The sequence below is a fragment of the Streptopelia decaocto genome, assembly GCF_964273445.1.
Source record: "Streptopelia decaocto genome assembly, chromosome: 8".
Lineage (NCBI taxonomy): Eukaryota > Metazoa > Chordata > Aves > Columbiformes > Columbidae > Streptopelia > Streptopelia decaocto.
In genome coordinates this window covers 5,868,504-5,889,521 of record NC_138662.1, presented here as the reverse complement: position 1 = coordinate 5,889,521, position 21,018 = coordinate 5,868,504, and the positions used below count along the sequence as shown (strand labels likewise).

The 21,018-nt window shown below is 42.0% G+C and overlaps 2 protein-coding genes across 4 annotated transcripts in view; both read left to right on the top strand.

Moving 5' to 3' along the window:
* SFMBT1 (Scm like with four mbt domains 1) overlaps positions 1-8,531 on the top strand; it is a 77,266-nt gene extending 68,735 nt beyond the window's left edge. For both annotated transcript variants that reach the window (XM_082060390.1, XM_082060391.1), the window contains 5 exons: positions 180-355; positions 1,100-1,278; positions 1,462-1,707; positions 2,218-2,346; positions 3,252-8,531. In XM_082060390.1, coding sequence (XP_081916516.1) covers positions 180-355; positions 1,100-1,278; positions 1,462-1,707; positions 2,218-2,346; positions 3,252-3,392 — 871 coding nt within the window. In that variant the 3' untranslated portion in view covers positions 3,393-8,531. The remainder of the gene's footprint in view (positions 1-179; positions 356-1,099; positions 1,279-1,461; positions 1,708-2,217; positions 2,347-3,251) is intronic.
* A 2,337-nt stretch (positions 8,532-10,868) lies between these two features.
* The window catches only part of LOC309443348 (store-operated calcium entry regulator STIMATE-like), a 37,673-nt gene continuing 27,523 nt past the window's right edge, over positions 10,869-21,018 (top strand). For both annotated transcript variants that reach the window (XM_082060203.1, XM_082060202.1), the window contains exon 1: positions 10,869-11,115. In XM_082060203.1, coding sequence (XP_081916329.1) covers positions 10,941-11,115 — 175 coding nt within the window. In that variant the 5' untranslated portion in view covers positions 10,869-10,940. The remainder of the gene's footprint in view (positions 11,116-21,018) is intronic.

Sequence of the window (21,018 nt, the reverse complement as noted above, 5' to 3'; positions counted from 1 at the left end):
GGTCTGTCATGAGAGACAGGATTGCCTGTCTCCTGGACTTCTCAGTCCATAAAGTTCCTCTTTGCTCAGATTTTCCAGGAATTTGATCTCAAAGCAGTGTTCTTGTACACCTGTTAATGAAGTACTTTTGTCCTGGTGATTAGAGGATTCCTGAACTATGACCATATTTTCAATGCCAGGTACAAAGGGAAGAGCTACCGTGCAACTGTGGAAGTTGTGAGGACGGCAGATCGGGTGGCAGATTTCTGTAGAAAAACATGCATCAAGCTGGAATGTTGTCCAAACCTCTTTGGCCCTCAGATGGTGCTGGATAAATGTTCAGAGAATTGCTCTGTCCTGACAAAGACTAAATACAGTGAGTAGATGATTTCAAACCGAGGTGGGCTTGGGCTGCTATATTTTGGGTTCTTCTGGCTTTAGCTCCAGTGGAATCCAAAATACACTGTTTTGCTTACACAAGGAGCAGCTCAAGCACTACATACACAGGCCTACAAAATATCTATATGCCAGGGTGTATGGGAGAAAAAATTAATTCTATAATGTGTGGTAGAACCATGGTTTAACTTCATTGTGTGCTTAAAGCTTTATCTTCCTAAGACAACTTTTGGGACAAGAGCTGACTCCAATACTGTAATTTAAATGGCATTGTAATTGCTTTTAGCAGTTAGTTGTGGAACAAAATAATATACTTTCAAGCTCTTTTCTTAGCTTTTTAGGTTTTTAATCTTTTTAAAACTAACCATTTGACACTGTGAGAACAGTGCATTGAGGCCAGGTTTATAAACTACAAAACCTTACAAAAAGCACCATGAAATTGGATCAACTCTATGGCTGATGATTTTTGTCTGAAATCTGATCATTTGGGGCTTCTCAGAGACAGAGGAAGTAAATCTTTATAGGGCAAATAAAATTGATTAGTAATTCTTCTTTACACCAATTTGAAGAGGAAAATATAGACATACTCATTTTGAAGTCTTGCATAATTGGGATTCCTGTTGGGAAATGTCCTACTGATTTTCCAGCCCTGATGACGGACAAACATAACTAGTGACATTGAAGGTGCGTTTCAAAACAGTGCTCTTTTCTTCTTTTCTGGTAGCACACTATTATGGAAAGCGGAAAAACAAGCGCATAGGTAGGCCTCCGGGTGGCCACAGTAACCTGGAAGTAGCCATGAAGAAGCCAAATAAAAGACGGAAGAGACGAAAACATTTTTTTGTTCATAAGAAAAAACGTTCTTCCGCTTCAGTGGATAACACTCCAGCTGGATCTCCCCAGGTAGGAGACTTCCTACAACTTTGATACGGTATGTGATCTTTGACCAGCTTCAGTTGAAACAATAAACTGTTAGTTCCTTGTAGCCTCAAACTGCAGCTGACAAATCAGTGGCGATTGCAGCTTTTTTCCTGAACTTCCTATTTATTTTTTTTAATTTCATCAGTCTTCTTTCTACCTCTTCAGGGCAGTGGAGGAGAAGAGGACGATGACCAGGACGAGGTAGATGAAGAATCTCTGACGGAGGATAGTACCTCAGAGCACCAAGATGAGTTGCTTGAGGAATCAGAGGTATCGGAGAAGAAATCGCTGTCATCCTCTCCCACGCAGAGTGAACTGTCTCATTCCCTGGCTCAGGACCGAGACAAGCGGAAGAGGAAGCTCAGGACCTTTTCCTTTTCTGATGATGAAAATAAACCTCCTTCACCAAAGGTAACTTCCAATGTAGATTTGTGTGCTTGCTTGCTCGCTGTTAGGCAGGCACAAATATCTTGAGAGTATGAAACGTCATACGTGTGTTCTCATAAAATACTCTGTTACGCCATAAAGGGCATTGTGAAGACACTACAGAGTAATCAAAAATCATTATTTTTATTACAGTCGTATTACAGGACTGTAGTAAAGACTAAACAGAAAGCTGTAGGCAGAATGGTGAACATTTCCCAGCTGTGAGCACTCCTCTTCGTTCAACCTGAGCAGCGATGTGGTGTCGACCAAATCCTGGGTTTAGACTCCTGCTTGCTGGGGGATCTGTTACAGCCTCCACCCTCACACAATGTTGTTCTGCACATCCCTGCTGACCAAGAAGCCTCTACAATTTAAGCTCTCATTACAGCTTTGTTTGGCAGCTGAATGTTTGAGTGTGGCGAAATAAACAGGAGTGTTGGTCCATTGCATATGTAACATTCTGGGAATTCTTTTTGTGTTGGGTGGCTTGACTAGGACATAAAGATGGAAGTTGCTGAAAAGCTGCAGCTGGACAGTAACCCTCTGGAGTGGAGCGTGGCTGACGTCGTGCGATTCCTCAAATCCACTGACTGTGCACCACTGGCAAGGATTTTCCTTGATCAGGTATTATTTTCTGTCTGTTAAAATGTTAAATCTGTCACTTTGCTTCTTATCCTCTAATGAATCACAAAAATAAGCTAGTTTAGATTTTATAATAGGGTTTTAAGGAAACAAACACACGCTCAACCTTCCACAATTTGGGCGAGGAGGGTTAAGGGAATGGCCAGGGTTCCTCAGGTTTCTTAGTACTCCGTGGAGGATGTTTTGGTCTCTGGGACATCCGAATCCCAAAACTATAGAGAATACCTGCAGCCAAGCAGCGTGAAGGCAGGAGCCTGTTTCCTTGGAGATACAGTTTTGCCCCTTGTGTTGACTTTTCCGAACAATAAATGTTTTCCATTCTGCAAACTAGCTGAAGATGTATTAGCTGTACTAGCTATGTTGTACAGCTGCACAAGTGAACATTTTTGTGTTGAAGTATGACAACTAGAGTACAAAGATGACTCAAGTTAACATTGTTCTTGCATCTTGGATAAAATTTGCCGTTATATAAAAAATAACCTATTCAAAACTGTATTACTGGAACTGGTGATGAGCGTGGCTTCTGATAGATGTTCCAGAAGATGCACTTTTCCTTGTAGAACCTCTGTTTCTCTAGAAAGATGCAGAGGTTAGGTAAAGTGGCTTTCTGCATTAAATTTTCTTGGTTTCTGTTACTAGGTTTATTTTTTTTAAAATAGCATCTCATGAGGTTCCGTCTCTTAGTCAGTGAATTTAAGCTGACGTTTTAAGAAAGGAGTTACTTTGTTGTGAGAAAGAGAGCTTTTTCATGTTAAGCTGCCTGGAGTGGCATGAAAGAAACAGCTAATTCACAAACGGTCATGAATCTGAAATTACAGCAAGTCAAAGCTGAAGGAGCCAGGAAAATCAAAATGCAAAGTCACTCTGGAGTTTTTGTCTTGTGACAGGAGATCGATGGCCAGGCGCTGCTGCTGCTGACCCTGCCCACCGTTCAGGAGTGCATGGACTTGAAGCTTGGGCCAGCTATTAAACTTTGCCATCACATCGAGAGGGTCAAACTTGCCTTTTACCAGCAGTTTGCTAACTGAGGAGCAGCCAAATTGAACTGGACCTTTGAAGCACAACTACAAAAACATGCTCCTTTCTCTCTAGCAAGGAAAGCCAAATGAAGTTAAACTGGGGCCCTGGTGACCTAAGAGCATCTGTCAGCCTCCGTTTTTCACTTTGACAAAAAGAAGACAACATCTGGAGCAAAATGCCAATGCAAACATAAGGGGCTACTCTACCAGCTGCCAGCTCGGGAACACAATAGTCTCTTGCTCTATGGTTCCCTTTTTTTAACGTGTTTTTTAATGATTAAAGTCTCCTCTGGTGGGAAATGACATTTCAATAGTTCTGTTGGCACGGAACTTTAAAAGGAGAAACGGATCCTGTTTACGTTAGCATGTAAGCTGCCAGAAATAACCTTTCTCTTTTCCTGGTGATTCACAGAATCCCTTTCCCTCCCTGTGGATGAACACTTTGCTTTACCACAGCACTGGCTTTGGAATGTGCTCTTTGCACATTCGTGTGTTAATGTTGAGTTTTTTAATGAATTTGTTCATTGTTAGGACAACAATGTGGCCAAGGGGTTCTGAATGTACAGTATAGCAGGAGTGTGGTTCCTTTTGATTTTTTGTTTGTTTGTTTATTTTGGGGTTTGTTTCATTGTTGTTGGGTTTTTGTTTTGGTTTGGTTTTACTACCTCTGTAGCCTGAATGGTAGAAGTGATGAACTAAAAAGGGAGGGAGCTACTTCTTCTGGACAAATGGTCTGTAGCTGCACAGCAGTCTCTCTTCTCTAGGATGTCAGGAGTGCCAACCAGTGTCAGCATCCAGAGCTGCTTCTCCAGAGCTTTAGCTGAAACCTGTGTAGGTTTGACCTGGCTGTTTTGTTTTTCTCAGATGTCAGAAAACTTAATTACTTTGCACTTCTCTTACAGACAGGCTGTAGGAAAAAAAAAAGAAAAAGGAAAGAGAAAGTGCCTCTGCGTTTTCTATATTGTGGTTGTAAGATAAAATTTACGTGGGGTTTTTTTGTTATTTCAGTTTTGTGAAATCATTTCCTTTTGCCTATAGCAAACAATTGGGCCATGCACACAGACCTGTCAGCAGACTTTTGCTTTGCTACCTGACCATCTTTTTAGAGAACAAACTAAGAAATCTGCCATCAATAGAGGACTGCAACTTAGCTCTGCCAGTGTTTGCATACTGGAAACATCTTGTGAGCATGACTTTTTAACTATTTATAGCTGCTCAGGATCAGACTTGATGAAAATGCGGGTGGGGGGGTTTGCTTTTTTTAAAGGAAAAGAACCAGAGGGACATCTAGTTACATCAGTAGACCCACAGCAGGATGAACTGCTGATGTTAATTTTCCAGGGCAATAAAACCCAGTCAGCCACTTGTAGACCTATGCTTTACTCTTCAACTAACAGGGCTTACCTTACTTTCCATTAAAGATCTGGGAAACTTGCATCAAGCTCAAGATCTACATCAAATAAGCATTAGGTTTCAGGTGACACGCATTCATTCACTCTGCCTGTTCTCAAAGTATTTGGAGGAGCACAGGCAGGAGCTCTGTGTGCAGCCCTGGTCCTTTATCTCCTGCTCAAATACATTTTTGCAGAAAGCCAATGAAAACTGCAGAGTAAGCAAAGCAAAACAACTGGGGCTTATTTCTTTTGCCCCTCAGAATAACTGCCTAGTCAAGGCAAAGCTATTTATGAAAGTGCTAAAATGAGATTTTTTTTGTTCCGGAATCAAAACCTAGATGTCAGACAGTTTACTAGCTGAGTATTCTTGAGTGAGGGAGGGAGGGCAGTGTGTAGCTAGGACAATTTTTTCTCCCACGTTCTAGGCAGAGTCTGAAAACAATTGAATTGAAATCAAAGTGTCCCTTCTTCCCCACACCAGGTACATGGCCAAAAAATGACATTTTGGCTCTTCATGTTGTGCTTAAGACATCTGCCTGCACTCCATTCCTTTAGGACAAGCTCAGTGATAAGCCATTAGGCCTGGAAACATTTTTGAAAGGAACATTGCTGCTTTGCTGTCAGCATCTTGTCTTGAGGAATTTGACGAGCAGAGAGCTGCAGGGCTAGATAATGATGCTTTTGGATCATATTGGTCATTCTTCAGGGTTTCCAGAAATCTATTGCACTGATGCCCAGCAGAATCGACCTGCATAACTAAGAGATGTTGCTTCCACCTTTCCCCATGGACAGGTAGATGTCTTTTCAAGTAGTTGTCAGGAGAGACCAGAGCCTAAAGAGTAATTTAGTGAACCTGTTAACACAGCAACTAGGGTTTTAAATACAAATGTCATACTTCTTTTTCTCAGTAAACAAAGCAGTCAGCAGTTTCAGAGGTTAGTGGGATACTTACTGGTCACCTTTGGCATGTTTTATAGGCTGGATTTTTCTGCCTTGTTTTGGGAGGCACTGACAGTCTGGTCCCAATGGGATCCTTTTTTGTTGAGATTTTCAAAAGGGATGTTTTCATTATTTGTGAAATGTTTTTATGCTGCACACGGGTACTGTACACTCTGTTTCCTGGAAAAAAAATGCACTCTGTTTTATTGCTGGATTTAAAAGGGATAATTGGGGCTTTATCTTGATGGATGGTGTTTCTACCTGACTCCTTTTCAAGTTTCTCTGTGCATGGCAGACGGCACAACTGCACTTATATTTGTTTATCATATTCCAACATGACTTGAAATCAGCTCATGTGCTGTTTAGTTGTTCTGATTCTTCGAAACTGGATTTTGGGTAGCCGATGACTGAACCTTGGCTTTGGGCGATACCAGTGTCACCAGCAGGAGTTGCTGGGACTGCAGTAACTTAGGCTTCAGGGATTTGTGCTGTCCTCTACCACATCCATTCACTGTAAGATATGACAAAGCTGGAGTCTGGGAGAAAGGTAGTAGTGTCTTGCACGAATGTCTTCAGTACAAGAAAACAAACCCTCCATGGGGCTTCGCATGCTGTCGATGTGGATGGTAAAACAAATTTCCCTTGGCTGACCCATTGAGGGTTTGTATTCTTGCTTGTCTTATTTTCAGATGCATTGTACAGTCTTGGTTTTGCACATCATAGCTTTAGAAACCTGGTGGTGCCTCCGTGTGGCACCTGTACTATGCTAAGCTTAGTCCTGTGAGGCAGAAAGATTTTGGTGAGTTACTATAATGTGCTTTCTGCGCCAGCACAAGGAGGCCATAAGAGAGAAGTATTTGACCTCCAAAAATGTCATGGAAGGTTAATGTGGTAGAATTATCACCCAAAGCATGAGCAGCTTGCAGTCCGTCCTAAACTGAAAGCAGTCCTTCCAGAAGAGGAGAGGTACAGCACTGGTCTTGGTGAATGAAGACTACTTTTTTTTTTCCTAATGCTAAACATTTCTGAAAGTTGCTCTTTGAGGAATGAAATAAAAGGCAGATTCCAGGAGTGTTTGCAGTCTCTCCTGGGATTAAGGGAAACAGTACATGCAGAGTCGGGAGTGGTTGTTAAGATTTTTCTCTTGTCACAACTTTCAGCAGTATTTTGTTGTTGGTTTAGGATTTGCTAGCGTTTGATCTTGATTCCAATGTTGCTTTAAAGGAGGGAAGGAGTATTTAGCTGCTAGGTCCACAGAAGTATAAATATATTTACAGTTGATTGGACTGAGCACTCCATTCTTCTGTATAAACTACAAAGACTTGGTACGTTGTTAGCAAAAGGCAAAGTGGCTTGTGAGATATTTTGAATGTAATGGAACAGACTTCAAAACTACCAAGCTCAAATTGGAGACTGGATACCTTTGGACCAAATCTGTTGTTAGAGGAGAAGTTACTAGATGAAGTAGCCTTACCGGAAAGCCAAAAATACCGTGATCCTCTACAAAACTGCTCTTTAACCAATTACACAGTGGCAGACTGGTTACTGCCTACTGTGAGCTCAAATTATCTAAAAGTAACGAAGCACAAGACACAGGCTCTGTCTGGAGACTTCAAGTGTTGGCTGAGGCTCCATTTTAAAGGGATGTTGTACTGAACTGAGCCCCCACGGCAGGGTGCTGCCAACCTTCCCCAAACATGCACGTAGCCTTGTTTTCAGAGGCAGCCTTTTGGGTAAGGGACTAGAATGGGACTTGAGAACACCAGATACAACAGCCTCTTTTATTCGTATGTGTTCTAAAATAATAATAATAATAATCTGTATGAAATACAGCAAAAAATGAGTTAAGGTTAGTGACACTTTGTTTCCACGGACATTTCTAGCTTCCTTAAGGTCGCAGCTGTTGTTCTGAAATGCACCAGACATACGGATGGACATTTTTATGAGAAGACAAAGTTATTCTGTTAGGTGCAAAGCCAGCAGTGTTTGGCTCAGCTTTAAGCCATGGAAGCGAGCAGGTCTTGCACTGACAAAGTTCAGAGGCAGTAGGTCTAACTGACTTAGCACAACCACGGGCACAGAGCCCGGGGAACGTCCTCTGGCCTTGCACAGTTCAGGAGGAACAGGCCTTCTGCTCGGGACCCGGGGACGGCTCACTCCAGTTGTGTCAATGAACAATGAGGGCCGGGCACAAATGAATTCTTGCCCGCTCTGGAAGTTGTTGAACACCAGTTTCCAAGAAACCTTGTGGAAAAAAAAAATCTGGAGGTGTCATGTTTCTCCTCTCCTCTTTCATGTCTTTGTTTAGTTTTTATAAATTTCTGTCTGAAATAAATTTTAAATAATCTTTATAGACAATCAGAGGTCTTCTAGGAGACTCTACCCTAAAGGGTACCTGCTTTCCATCTGTGGGCCTCTTTCTTTTACTAACTCATTGGAACTGATGCACTTTTCCTGTATTTTGCCTTTTTTAATTAGCTGCTTGTTCTTAAACAAAGATTTAAATGCATATTGTGTTGTGTCCCTTCTGCTTGTTGTTTTATCTTTGTTGTTTTATCTTTCTTTAACTTTTAAATATATATATATATATATATGCAGTGAGACTGAAGTACTACATGGAAGAGAAACATGCACAAGAAAATATGCCTATTAAGTCCCACCATTGTTTGAGCAGCTGTAACAATTTAATCAGAGGATTTTTTAAAAAAATATTTTGGATGGATATTTTGCTTGTTTTGTCTGTAAATAGTGTACATAAGTTTGTGGTATATGACAGTTTTAAGTGGTTGTAAGAAAATTAAAAAAGATACTTAAACTGTTACTGATGGCTTTGGTGTTAATATAATGATAAATACTGCTGCTTACCATGAGCAGTTTTCCATCTTGCAAACCTGTGGGGAAAACTGTAGAGCGTGTTCCATTACTTGCATAAAAGGTAACTGCAGACCACATGAGTATCACGCGCACGGGCTTCGTGTTAACAGATTGGTCGTACAGAGTCCCCTCAAATGCAGGAAACCTACGTCTCTGAGCCTTCTGCTGAGGTAACAGGTTTTGTGTTTCACAGGATGCTGAAGCTAACAAACGGGAGCTGGGGACAGAACCTGTGAATTGAGGTCGTTTTCTTTTACTGCTTTCTTTGAACATAAAGAGCTGCCTGGTGCAGCCCGAAGCAAACCTTGCAGATGCTGCTGCTCCTTCTGGATGGTTTTGTAAAGGTTTACGTTGTACCGTCAAGTCAACATTTTAAAAAGAGTTGGCTTTACTTTCTCTCAGTATTTTGAAGGTCCACAAGATGTTTCAGAAACAGGTCAGCCTTGCAAAGTTTCCTTACTTGGTGTTCCAACATACTGTCCTCGTGTGCTCCTGAATGAGCACTTACTTCTTGGCTGCGCTTCAGTTGTCGAGCTGATTTTATACTGGGTGCAGAAAATGCATAGGAGTGGGATGAAACTGGTTTGTTTAGTGCTGTCTTTAGACATCTATAAATATGTAGAATTTAAGGTAAACCTTTTACTTGCCTCCACAGAGCACTGTCTATTCGCGAGAAATATGAAGGCTTGTGAATAGCAGGTCTCAGGAGGCAGCATCGTGTTGTCTGCCACAGGTTTCAGAAGGGCTTACAGAGTCACAAGGAGCTGAAAACCCTCGAAGAGGTATTTTTGGCCAAATTATTTAATGTATGGAATATGGAGTAACACAATGCATAAACCCTTCAAGTTATCTCTATAGGTTCATGTCTGAAACATAAGTTTTGTGTATAGAAGATATTGAGTAAATATTTAACCAATGTAAGTGTCTGGGTCAGGGCACATGTGTGGAACATCGAATGTTCAGCAGCAGCCATGGAAGCTGGAAAAAAACACTCCTGAGTCACAAGGAAATAGGTCAGACCTGTGTTTAAGGTGCGGTGCTTGATGGCTGTGATCCCTGTGGGCAAGGGGGAGAACAAGCAACCTATTTTGATCCTTGCCCTTTCTTTTAGAGAACTCTATTTGCATTCTTGAACTCTTGATTTTAATGCAACTCAAACCAGAGGAGTGTTGACTTGCCGTGCAGAGGCACTGGTCAGGGCATTGTGCTCTGTCAGTCAAAGAACTGAGAGCATTTCTTCTTCTAGCTGCAACTTCTGTAAGTCTGTGGCACAGCCCAAATATCAGAGAAAGCACTGCTGTGTGCCAGTACTGTTCGTTAGTGCCTGCCAGAAAGTAGTCATGTAGGTGGGTTTGTAAGATAAATGCAACAAATGTTGTTATTTGAACAACTGTTGCTTCATGTGCTCTGCTTGGTTTTCTGATAGACTTAAACATGTTGTACTTCCTGGGTTGTACTCATAAGTGAATTAATATTTAGACTGGGATTTTAATTATTTAAAGAAATTCAATAAACAGAGTAAGAAAAAACTGCAATGCAACATGACCTCGGTGGATCCCGCACTAAGAACCTGAACTTGAGAGCAGCTCTGCCTGGTGATTAAGAGGGTACGATGGGATGGATCAGTCAGACTCGCTGCTCAAAAGGTGCATTTTCTAAATGGAAGTGCTGACGTATTATGTTTTATCCATTGTGCCATTGGTTGCCCTTTTAAAAGGACAAATTTTTCTATTTTTTTTCTTTCTAGTTTGATGTCAGACTTGCCAGAGCTGCGGCTGTTGGGTGATCACAACCTCGGGTGCAGCGGTTCTGCCCGGGGTTTGGGCTGCCAGGGCTACCCTGCAACTCAGGATCCCCTTGGATGCTGGAGCCGAACAGCGTTTTGTGGCTGCCCCAAGTACGAGCCGGGGGTGCAGGAAGCCCAGGCGCGTTCGGAGCTCCGTGGCTGCCGGCCGCTGCTAGCCGGGGACTGCGGAGTTACTGCGCCTGGAGCCCGCGCCAGCTCCGCTCTCCTCACGGGAACGCTTTTCTGGGGGGACTGCTTGTTCTGGGCTCTGTGTTGGTTTCCCCCGGAGGGGGCGCAGCCCACGGCAGACAGCCGGACACCTCCCGTCCTTCCCGAGCGCCGCGTCCCGCCGTCCCGGCGCGGGCAGGACCGGCCCCGCTGAGCGACAGACGCGCAGCGGCTCCGCCGGGCCCGGCCCGGCCAATGGGAGAGCGGCGCGGGCGGTGACGCGGCGGGGCGGGCGGCTCGGTGAGGAAGCGGGCGGGGGGCGCGGCCTCGCCCGCCGGTCGCGACGTCGCCGCCGCCGCCATGCGCCGCTGAGGCGGGCGCTGGCCGGGCCTCGCCATGGGGGCGCCGCGGCCCAACGGCAGCCTTGGCCTCACCGAGGGCCCCCCGCAGCCGGGCGGGGGAGCGGCGGCGGGGCCGGGAGACCGCGGCTGCGAGAACGGGGCTCTCATGGACAGCTTCGGCATCTTCCTGCAGGGGCTCCTGGGCGTCGTGGCCTTCAGCACCCTCATGCGTGAGTGGAGCGGGGCGGGCCGCGGCCTCCGGGCCTCGCCGGCGCCGCGCGGCCTGGCAGCGCCGGGCTCGGGGGCGCTGCGGCGGCCGGCTGGGCTCGGGCTTGGTTAATGGTGCTGGGACCTCGCCGCTGTGTCCCGAGGCCGCCCGGGGGGAGCGCCGTGCTGTCCCGGGCTCCCGGCCGGGCCGTGGCGGCCTCAGGGAGCGCGGCCGGGGCTGGTGCCGGGTGCGCTGGAGCGGGGCCGTGAAGTGAGGCCGCGGGACACGGCCCGGCTGCCCGGGCGGGACGCGCCGCTGGTCCCTGCACCGCCCGCGGTCTGTGCCCCGGCTGGGCTGTTGGGGGCATTAGCACCGGCCAGGAACGGCTGCTGGGTTCTGAAGACACACGTTTTGGCTGAACAGTGTTGTTTCTGAGACTGTGTTTCAAGTACTTCAAGCAAATGCACTTTTTGAAATTTGCTTTCCTTTCCAATTTATCACTTTGGGGGTGGGCACGTAGCCTGCCTTGCATACAACCAGCATGATGTGGTGGCGTGTGTGTAATCGCTTGAGTTTAGAATGTACAGAAGAAGAGGGTTAGGCTGTACCGTTTTTACTGCAGGTGTACCGTGTCATATTATCAATAGCAAAGTAACACACACTTGTTTAAACGAGGGCACTGTGTTGTGTGTGCTTAGAGCAGGTGCTACACCTTGGGGTTGGTGCTGGCAGTGAGCTCGTGTGGCGGTTTACAGCAGCTCAGCTGATGAGCAGTAATGAGCAGTAAGTTGTTACGGTGCTCGTTTGAGTTTGGTAAAAAGCTGGAGGCTGTAGGGTCTCCGACCCTGCTGCTCTGAGGGAATCACAAAAGCCTGGAACAGCTCTGGTGGAGTTTTCTCTCTGTCCCATACTGTACTTTGTGTCTTTTCCGTTGAGGAGCATAGAAGCCCGGTGCCATTGCTCAGCCAACGATGAAGTTGCTCTTAACAAAATGCAGGGGAGGGAAAACGGAGCATCAGCTACAAGTATTTTACAAATTGACTGATCTGAAGACTAAGATCCTGTCTACATTAGAATTGCACATTCATGCTAGCATCATACTATTACGGTTAAGTCAGAAGTTTGCTAACGTGCTATATTTGCATAACTTAGTGCTTCACTCATGGTGAACAACTGCATTGCTCTTCTAAAAACTAAGCATGTAGCAGTCATCACTATGTTACTGAGTGACAACAGTAGTCACTGCTGTAACATGTGGGCAGTCAGAGCATCCTGAATAATTAAAAGTTTTAGTTGTTTCCAGACAAAAGTACCTCTCTTTGAGAAGATTATGTGTATGCATTGTTGTTTTTAGAATTAGGAGATACAAATAGACAGTTCTTGTGGATTGTGCATCAAATTATGAAAAACTGCAGATGTTATTTGTCAGGATGGTATCTTTTTTTCTGGAAATGGTATAACTTATTTTTATGCATTTTACAGTAATGCTGCAATACTCAGTGAAGACAAGAAAAAGTGAATACAAAAAGTATGTACTAAGAAAATAAAAGCCTGGTTGTTGGCTGCCCTTCCTGACTTTGGTTAGATATTTTCTAAACCATGAGCTATTAGGAGGATACTCTCAATGAAGTGCTTGTAATTGTGGAAGAAGGGAGTGAAAGGAAAGCAGCCAGTCCTTGAAATGGTACCGGTGAGAAAAGGAATCTGTTTCCAAAGGAGATAAGAGTAAAAAAAGTAACAACTTGTCATACTTGCAATTACTTACATTTTAAAACAGAAGGCTAGTATGTTTGTCCCAGTTTTGATAGCCGTGTTCTCTTCCACTTTATTTTGGTTCTCCCCCCCTAGCAGGAGGAGAAGGTGGCCCCACCAAGTGGACCAGTTACACCAGTAAAATAGCAGTTCTCTCTTGGTTAAGTGCCGTGCTGGAAGGAGCGGTTCTGTTCTGTCTGTGAGTTTTCTCTGTTTCAATCCTTTTTATATCATAATGAAAACATCTGGTATGTTGTTCCAAAACCTTTAAAAGTTGCCTCAACAAGTAGGACTTCTTGTGATCCATGTGGCAGTTCTGTTGTGATGGAGAAGCAGGAACTTGTGGCTTTGAACGGGAGGGAGAGCGTGACCTCTCCTCAGCAGTCCCTCAGCACCAGCACAGTTGTTCCTGTCCCTGAGCTGCTGTGGCAGGAGAGATGACACAACTTCTGGAGGTGGATCACAGAGCCAATACAGCAAGAAAAATAAACAGGGAGATGTGGTTATTTTTAAGTCGGAGTATTTCTGTGCTCAGGTCCTCTGGCCATCCAGCACAGCAGAGCGGGTGGCGCTGCGGGAGAAGCTGGTGGCTGCAGGCAGGGACTGCTGGAGAAGTGGCTCTGCTCTCAGGTCAGGTGGGCGTCTCTTTGGAACACAACATATACAACTTATAAAGGGCAAATCACCTGCGTTTTTTTGGTTTTTGTTTTTTTTTAAAGGGAACACTTGAAGATGACAGTTCAATACTTTGCTTGTAATTATTATGCAGAAGTCTCTGTAGAAAAAGAAATGAAAGTAATAGCAACAGTGATACATTGTACAATTGCTTTTTGTGCACAGAGGCTGTTTCCTTTGAAAAATATTGGATTTGACAGGTAAAGAGTAAGAATTTTTGGTAAGTGGCTAAATCAAAGGCTGACTGAGACTTGCCCTTTTCTAGATAGATCCTATCATGCTTGTGTTCAATGGAACAATTTTTTTTTTCTGATCACCGTAACTACCTGTAAGAGGAGGAGGAGGACCTTTTCTGTTGCCTCATTGGTACGTGCTTATCTACAAATGACTGAAGGACTGTTCTTAAAGCAAAATTGTTTAAGATCTGACACTTCAGTTTACTATTTCCTTGTGTGTGCACCTACTCAATTGCTGTAAAGTTATGCTACTGACTGACGTGCTGGTGACATCAGCTAAACTTTATATTTTAAGGGCTAAAATGTGGTTAAGTGTCAGGTTTTTAATTTGTTGAGGATGTGGTGATTCTCAGGCAGCACAGAAACTACATTGCCGTGACTATCTTCTAATACTTCAAAGAAAAGTTTTTACCCCAATTACGTTATCAGCCTACCTGGTGTGTGCCCTCACTGCTGAATTGGCACAACCAAGACATGACAGGAACAGAGAATTTCTCACACTGAGCTGACAAAATGATCATTTGAGATTAAATCTGAAGTTTCCTGTTTTTTGTAGTTCTTGCCTTGTTCTGTCACACATGGAGTGAAGAACAGTTTAAGTTACTCTTTTACCTCATGATAGCCTTTTAAATGAGTGATTTCCAGATTGAAATATCCAACCTGTCATAACCCCCTAATCTTTTTATTGTAGAAGGTGCTTTAGCTAGTTATCATGTATCCTAACTTTATACAGGAGTTTTCCTAACCCCCTTAACCGAAGAGTAGAAGTCTGCATTTGTTTTTATTGCTCTAAGTTGTTTAAGGCCTCCCAAATCCACTGCTTCATCACTCTGATTTCAAATCTCATCCTTGTGCTCTTCATGTAAAGCATTTGTGCGCTAGAGAATTATGACCCTTTCCTGATATCTGAATCAGGAGTGAATGTACCTAATACTGAGTGCCCCAGTGTGTTATTTAGTCACTGTGAATTAATCCTCATTGCTCGGAGTTCGGTCCTCCCCTGTGAAGCTAAAGGTGTGTTGAAACACTTTCACCCAGTCACCACAGGTGTTCCAGTGCATCAAAATTCATAGTAAAGTCAGATGAGACAACTTCTGGTGCTTCTCTCCTAACCATGGGCTCTAACTACCTGTTGAAGGGAGCTTACTGATCAAAAACTACCGCTTTTTGGCAAGTCTGCGTGGACTGGCAGCCCTTTTTGGTTCTGGCCACTTCTCAAGTCTGTTAGCCTGTGTTTTTAAAGTCTATTGCTTAATTCTCTTCTTGTCCCTCCTGCCTAAGTATGCATTATTTCCCACCAAAGTTTATTTAAGCCAAGTCACTTCATAACAGGAAGACTTAATGGGTTTCCCTTGATGGGAGAGATGTATGTTTATGCTTCAGGTTAGTAAGCAAAAGATAATATTTTTTTTTCAAAGTTTGCCAGTATAATGCTTGTATCTTATTTCATGGGGATTTTGATGTAAAATGGCAGCTTTACTTCTTAACTGTTTTTTTGTTCTGTTTTGGGGGTTTGTTGTTGGTTTGGTTTGGGCATTTTTGGTGGCATTTTTGTGTGTATGCAGTTTATTTTTTTTTATTTTACTAATGCCACAAAGTTGGCTTTAAATATTTTTGTATAATATTATGTGTTTTTTCTGTAATCTCAAGCACCCTTTGAGCATTCTCTGGTTAGGCTTTTGTTGGTAATGAATGATTAGAGAGTGGTGTTTGCACAGTATTCCCACACATGTACAATGTAGATGCAGTTATAAATCATGCTGGCTTTATTGGCCAAACCTGTAGAAAGGAAAATGTGGAAAAAAACCCATTGCCTGTCCCTTTACTCTGACTGACACAAACTGTTTCAAGTACTTCATCTTGAATATGTAGTTTATTTACTAGGCTTGTTTGTCAGAACGTTGGCACCGTATCAGAGTGTGGCTGTGTTTGCTTTGGGATACCTAGGAATGGCTGAGAAATTAGATGTGAGTTACATTGAAGAATTATTTAAATAGAGGAGTCATTTGGTCCTCTGCAGGTAAAAGGTTTGTGTCTGTCTGTCTGTGAGGAAAATGTAAATATGCTGTAAAGGAGACCAGAGTGTGTGGGTCTGTTGCCTTTTTATGGCTTTATTACAATTTGTGTCTGTACTGAGACTGGGAAGGGTAGAAACTTCTCTGTTAACAAGAGTGAAATTATTGGGTACAGATGTGGTGAATAAGTGAGTGCGTGGGTTTGCTGTTGAGGGTCACAGCTGGGGAAAAAAAAAGTCATCTCTTTGCTTATAGTGCCTTAAAGGAAGTACCGTAAAAAACTGTATCCTTAATGTCAGTTTACAGCAAGGTTTTCCCACCTGATAAGTCATGCAAGGAAGATGAATGCTTCTTCATATAATGAGCTGTCTTAGTAGGTAGTTTAGTAAAATTCAAAAGGCTTTAGCAACAATATGCTTTTCAGAGGAATGATTTAATATTTTCATCAAGGTAAGGGAATATTATTATGAGGGATAATGTTCTGGAGAGCAGGGACTTGAGAATGAATTAAAAGTAATTCCAGTAGCCTTAAAAAAAAAGTCAGCTTAAAGAAAACTATTAGATACAAAGTTGTTTTCTATAGCAATTTTCTTTCTGCTTGAGCAGATTTTAAAAATGTGAAAGTGGTGGAGAGTTGGCTTTGATACCTCATAACATCAGCAGTGAAATTTCCTAAGATGTATGTCAGTGGCCTGCTAGCAAGGTGGTGTTTATTAATAAAAGGCATTATTTTAAAAGATTTGATACTATGCTGACTTGATAATATCCCATCCTTGCATGTATTCGCTCTGAGTGACGCAGTACATGTTCATGTGTATTGCCGAAGGCCACCTTGGAAAACGTTATTTGTGTGGCTGTTTTTAAAACTTGTCTTCTATAGAAGTTATAAATCACAAATAGGACATTTCATATTTATGAAAATATGGACAGTATTGTACTTAAACAGTGGATCACATTTTGTGAAATGCACTTAATTATTTTTCCTAGAACTCTTTGCCAGTGTGACCTCCTGGTGAGTTGCCAGATATATGCAGAGCTTGCATTTCAGTGTGTATTTGGGGATTGCCCGGTATGTTATGCAGTCTGTAATGACTTTAAGGACCACTTTCCGCTATCACAGCGGTGGGAATGAGTCCCTCTTAGGGTAAAGGAAGACTAGGAAGATAAGCTACTGAACTGCATTGAAAGGCAAGATCTTGGGTGGGAGCAGAGAATAAATTTTTAAAAAGAAGGTGCAATAAATCCAGAAGCTGCAAATAGCGCTTTGTCATGGGCCAGCCCGCGGGGGCGGCCCCAGGGAGCACCCTGGACAGCTCCGCCAGAGCTCGGGGCAGCGCTCCGGCAGCCGCCCGGCCGGGCAGCACCGCTGGCCTCGCTGCTGGGGTTCGGTTCCGTGTCATCTATGTAAAGCAAATAATGTGATTTGACAGTCAGTCTGCAGGTTTGGCTGGCTGGCTGGAGGCCAAGGAGGAAACAGGATGGGGTGATGTGAGTAGCAGAAAGGTGGTTTAACCTCTTGTTCCTTCAGGCCCAATCCATGGTAATTAGTAATGGTCAGTATCATAGTGGGCTATAGTAAAGAACAAGCCTTATTCTGCAGGTTAAGTGTCTGCTTGTGGCTCCTGGACTTGGAAAAGCCTGTTAGGTCACTTCGGTCACAGCCAAGTAAATTAAACCTTACAATGACCAAGTGTTTTGTTATGCCCAGATGGTGAAGTATTGCTTGCATCTGTGTTGCATGGCTGTTTCTTGTTTGTTTTAAATAAATCATCAGTCTTTTCAGTGTCTCTGAGACATCCTTACTTGTGTTTTGAGACAAAAATGAGAGATACACAAGGAGCATAGCAGGAAAAAAAAATGCAGCCACATGGGTAAATTAGCTAAGTAAACTGCTCTAATTTACTGTGCTGATACTGTACTACTCTTTAATACGTAAAATGCGGAGCTGCAATAAATTCTATCCATTTTGAGCTCTGCAGAAAAAGACAAATGTTGCTGACAAACTTAATGTTGTATAAAAGCAAGTATAATAGTATTGGGAACAGCTCAGCTGGTCATTTAAGTGAAGCAAATAACCTGAAATGAATTTAGGAATAACAATTTTGGAATTGTTTCCTATATTGAAAACAGAAGATTAATCTTGTTTTATAGCATAGTTAAGTATGTATCTCTGCATTTACTGACCATCAGAGAAACGTGTTTTCATAATGTTAAGTCCTGCTTAAACTACATTTCCTTGTTTTGTTTTGTTTTATTAAAACTGCTTGCAAGATGCCTGTTTCTTTGTTGAATATGGACTTTATTGGGTGACCTAATATCCTACTAGTGCCAGGTAATTATTACTTTAGTGTCACTAAATGAAGCAACTATTCTTGAAATGCCATGCCAATAAAAGTTAAGGGGGAAAGGATAAGGTATCAGTTTAGGCAAATAATCTGTAATCTGCAAGTAAGTTGCTCTTTTCATTAACAGTTGTCTGATGCCCTTCTCTGTCTTGTTGGCTCAGAACATATTACATTTTCTTATTGCTCAGCTGATTGCTGGATATAATTATGCTCCAGATAATAAGATTGTTCTAAGTATAATTACACATGTCATTCACATTATGAAATGTTTAGGAAAAAGGGTAACTTATGTTGACATTTGGAAACTATTAAAATGAAAAATTATCCTGAAACTCTGAAGCTGTGTTTAATTAGAACCAACTTCTGGACTGTTAGCTAGACTGTTGTTTAACTGTAAACTGCATAATGAATGTGATCTTGACTAGTGTTTTATAATTAAATTTGTAAGGAGCTGATTTGCACAAATACATAGTGTGCATTTTTGTGTTCTGCAGTGATATTAATTTCATGGTTAATGAAGTTTACATTCTTAAACTGGTGTTTAATAAGGTCTTATATGTGTGGGTTTTGTTGATGAAATGAAAAATCAGGTTGTCTTTCTCATGCCTGCTGGTAGGAAATGCTTTGCATTCTCAAAGATTTGATCACAGCAAAATGTAATCCATACGAACCTTAATATGTTGAATGTCTCTGGCAGACCAAATATAAGCTTGAAGCTTGCATGAGACTGCCTTTGCAGGCGGTGTGGTACAGAGGTGGGGGTTTAGCCAGGAATGAATAAACTTGTTTGCATTGTTGCTCAGGATATGAAAGACCTGTTTTTCTGCCACTGACCCTGAATCACACATTTTATATATATTTGTTGTCATAACCTTGTACATATGTTTTCATGTGTAGTGAATGTTGAGGATGAAAACATGCTAGAATGGGTTCACAGTTCAGATTCCTTGCAGCTCACGTTCATGGTGCAGGTTCATAGTTCCTTCAGAGCAGTACTGAGCTAGAGTAGGGAAAGGTCATCCCAAGGAAGGTATTAAACTTGTTTTTTCTGTTGTTCATGATGCATTTCTCTCTAGAGGTTGCTATTTGTTTTTAATAATCAAATGTTTTTAGAATTTGAAATGTTTTGACTTCCGTCTTCTTAACTTGTATCACATTTTTAGCTGCCCCAGGTTCTAAGACCAGTGATTCCTCCTCTTGTAGTGATTAATGTGTGTTGGCTCACTTGATGAAAGAGGAACACAATACTGCGATTCCTCGCTTTATCTGCCAGGCATTAAACAGAGCTCAGCAGGACTTGTGAGGTGTTCAGGACACGAAGAGTTGTGACAAGAAGTTTATTTTTATGCTTCTTCTGATTGAGGGGCCTCTCCATTGCTGTGCTCCACTGATGCTGTTGAAATAGAAGCAGCAACAGACGTAACTAGAAATTGTTGGTGAGAGCTGAACTAGGGAGAGGAGTTTCTGAATTTTTAAGTGTTTCAAATTTGACATTAATTTTTATAGGACTGACATCAGTTTGGGAACAGGTAAAAGTTAAGAAGTCATTGTTTTGGTCTTGAATGCTTAGACTCTGACAAATATTGTTTTATAGGGCTAGCTGGCCACCTTGACTAAGTACTTACAGAAACAACCTTTGCTTGCTTTTTGTTGTTCAACTCAAGGGTTTTTTTCTATTTGTCAAAAATACATTTTTTTCCTCATGGAAAAAAATACTTTACAAACAACTGTTCATAACTAATAACATGTATCCTCTGTCTCTAATAATTTGTTGAAGATGTTATGCTCCAAAATTTTAATTTCTTTTTAGAATAATTGCTCTTAATTTCTTTTGCTGGAAAATAGCAGTGTATGTTAGTTTATATGCATAGGGTTTTAATGCTTTCATTGCAAGGTAATTGTAATGTTAGATGATGAAATAGTCTTAAGGAGCTTTAAAATTAAACAAGGGGGGAAAAAACCTCTCTCCTCCATCTGATCTTGAACTTTCTTATGGCAGTACGTTTTTAGTGCTGGCTTTAGGTTTTGGTGTGAAGCTTTTATGAAACTTGCACAAACGTTAACAGGTCAGAAGCTTTATCATTAAGAAGAATGCTCATGCACATGGAAGTTACTACATGTTTTTGTCTAGGTTTCAGAAATGTAACTTATGCAGTAAGTTTTACACGTAGTTGTTAGATATGTTATATCAAAGAAGTCTGTGTAACTGGCTGCTGACTCTCCTTTTATGATATTCAATCTGTGTAAAAAGAATGTATCAAAGCAGGTTGTGTATTTTTTGTTCTTTTTAAAGCAGTTGGTGTTATGTGAAATGTGTCTTGCTTACTATTCAATGCCCCAATAGTTTCACCAGCCTAGGAAGTATGAATTTGGTAAGCAAAACTATTCAGAATTTAAATGGACTCTCAGCATAGAGTGTACATCTACCTTTGACCTCTTTGATTTAATATATCTGCTGTTTATCATGTCTACAAATGGAAACACCGTTTTTCTTTCACATTCTTTTGGGGTATATCTGAACTCACTTTTTTTGGGTTTCATTTCTGCTTTTGAAGCTGCTACACTTACTGGCTTAATTAATATTTTAAGGAGTGATGAGTGAGTTCATAGCTATGCTTTGACGGTTCTGTCAGTTCCCAAGAGCTGGTTTAAAACAACTGACTTGAATGACTTAACGTTCATTGATATGTGTTGTCATACTAATAACATTAGGAAAGCTTCATGTATTATTGAGTGTCTTGTGAGTGCCATAAGTGAAAATGGTGTTGTGAATCATAAATTGCTGCTTAGTGCACATTAATATGGATTGATTCTGTTTGTTTTGTACTAAATAATTCATGTTTCCCAAATGGTTCTTATTTTTAATAGGGAAAAAAAATCCAATTGAATGCAGCAGACTGTA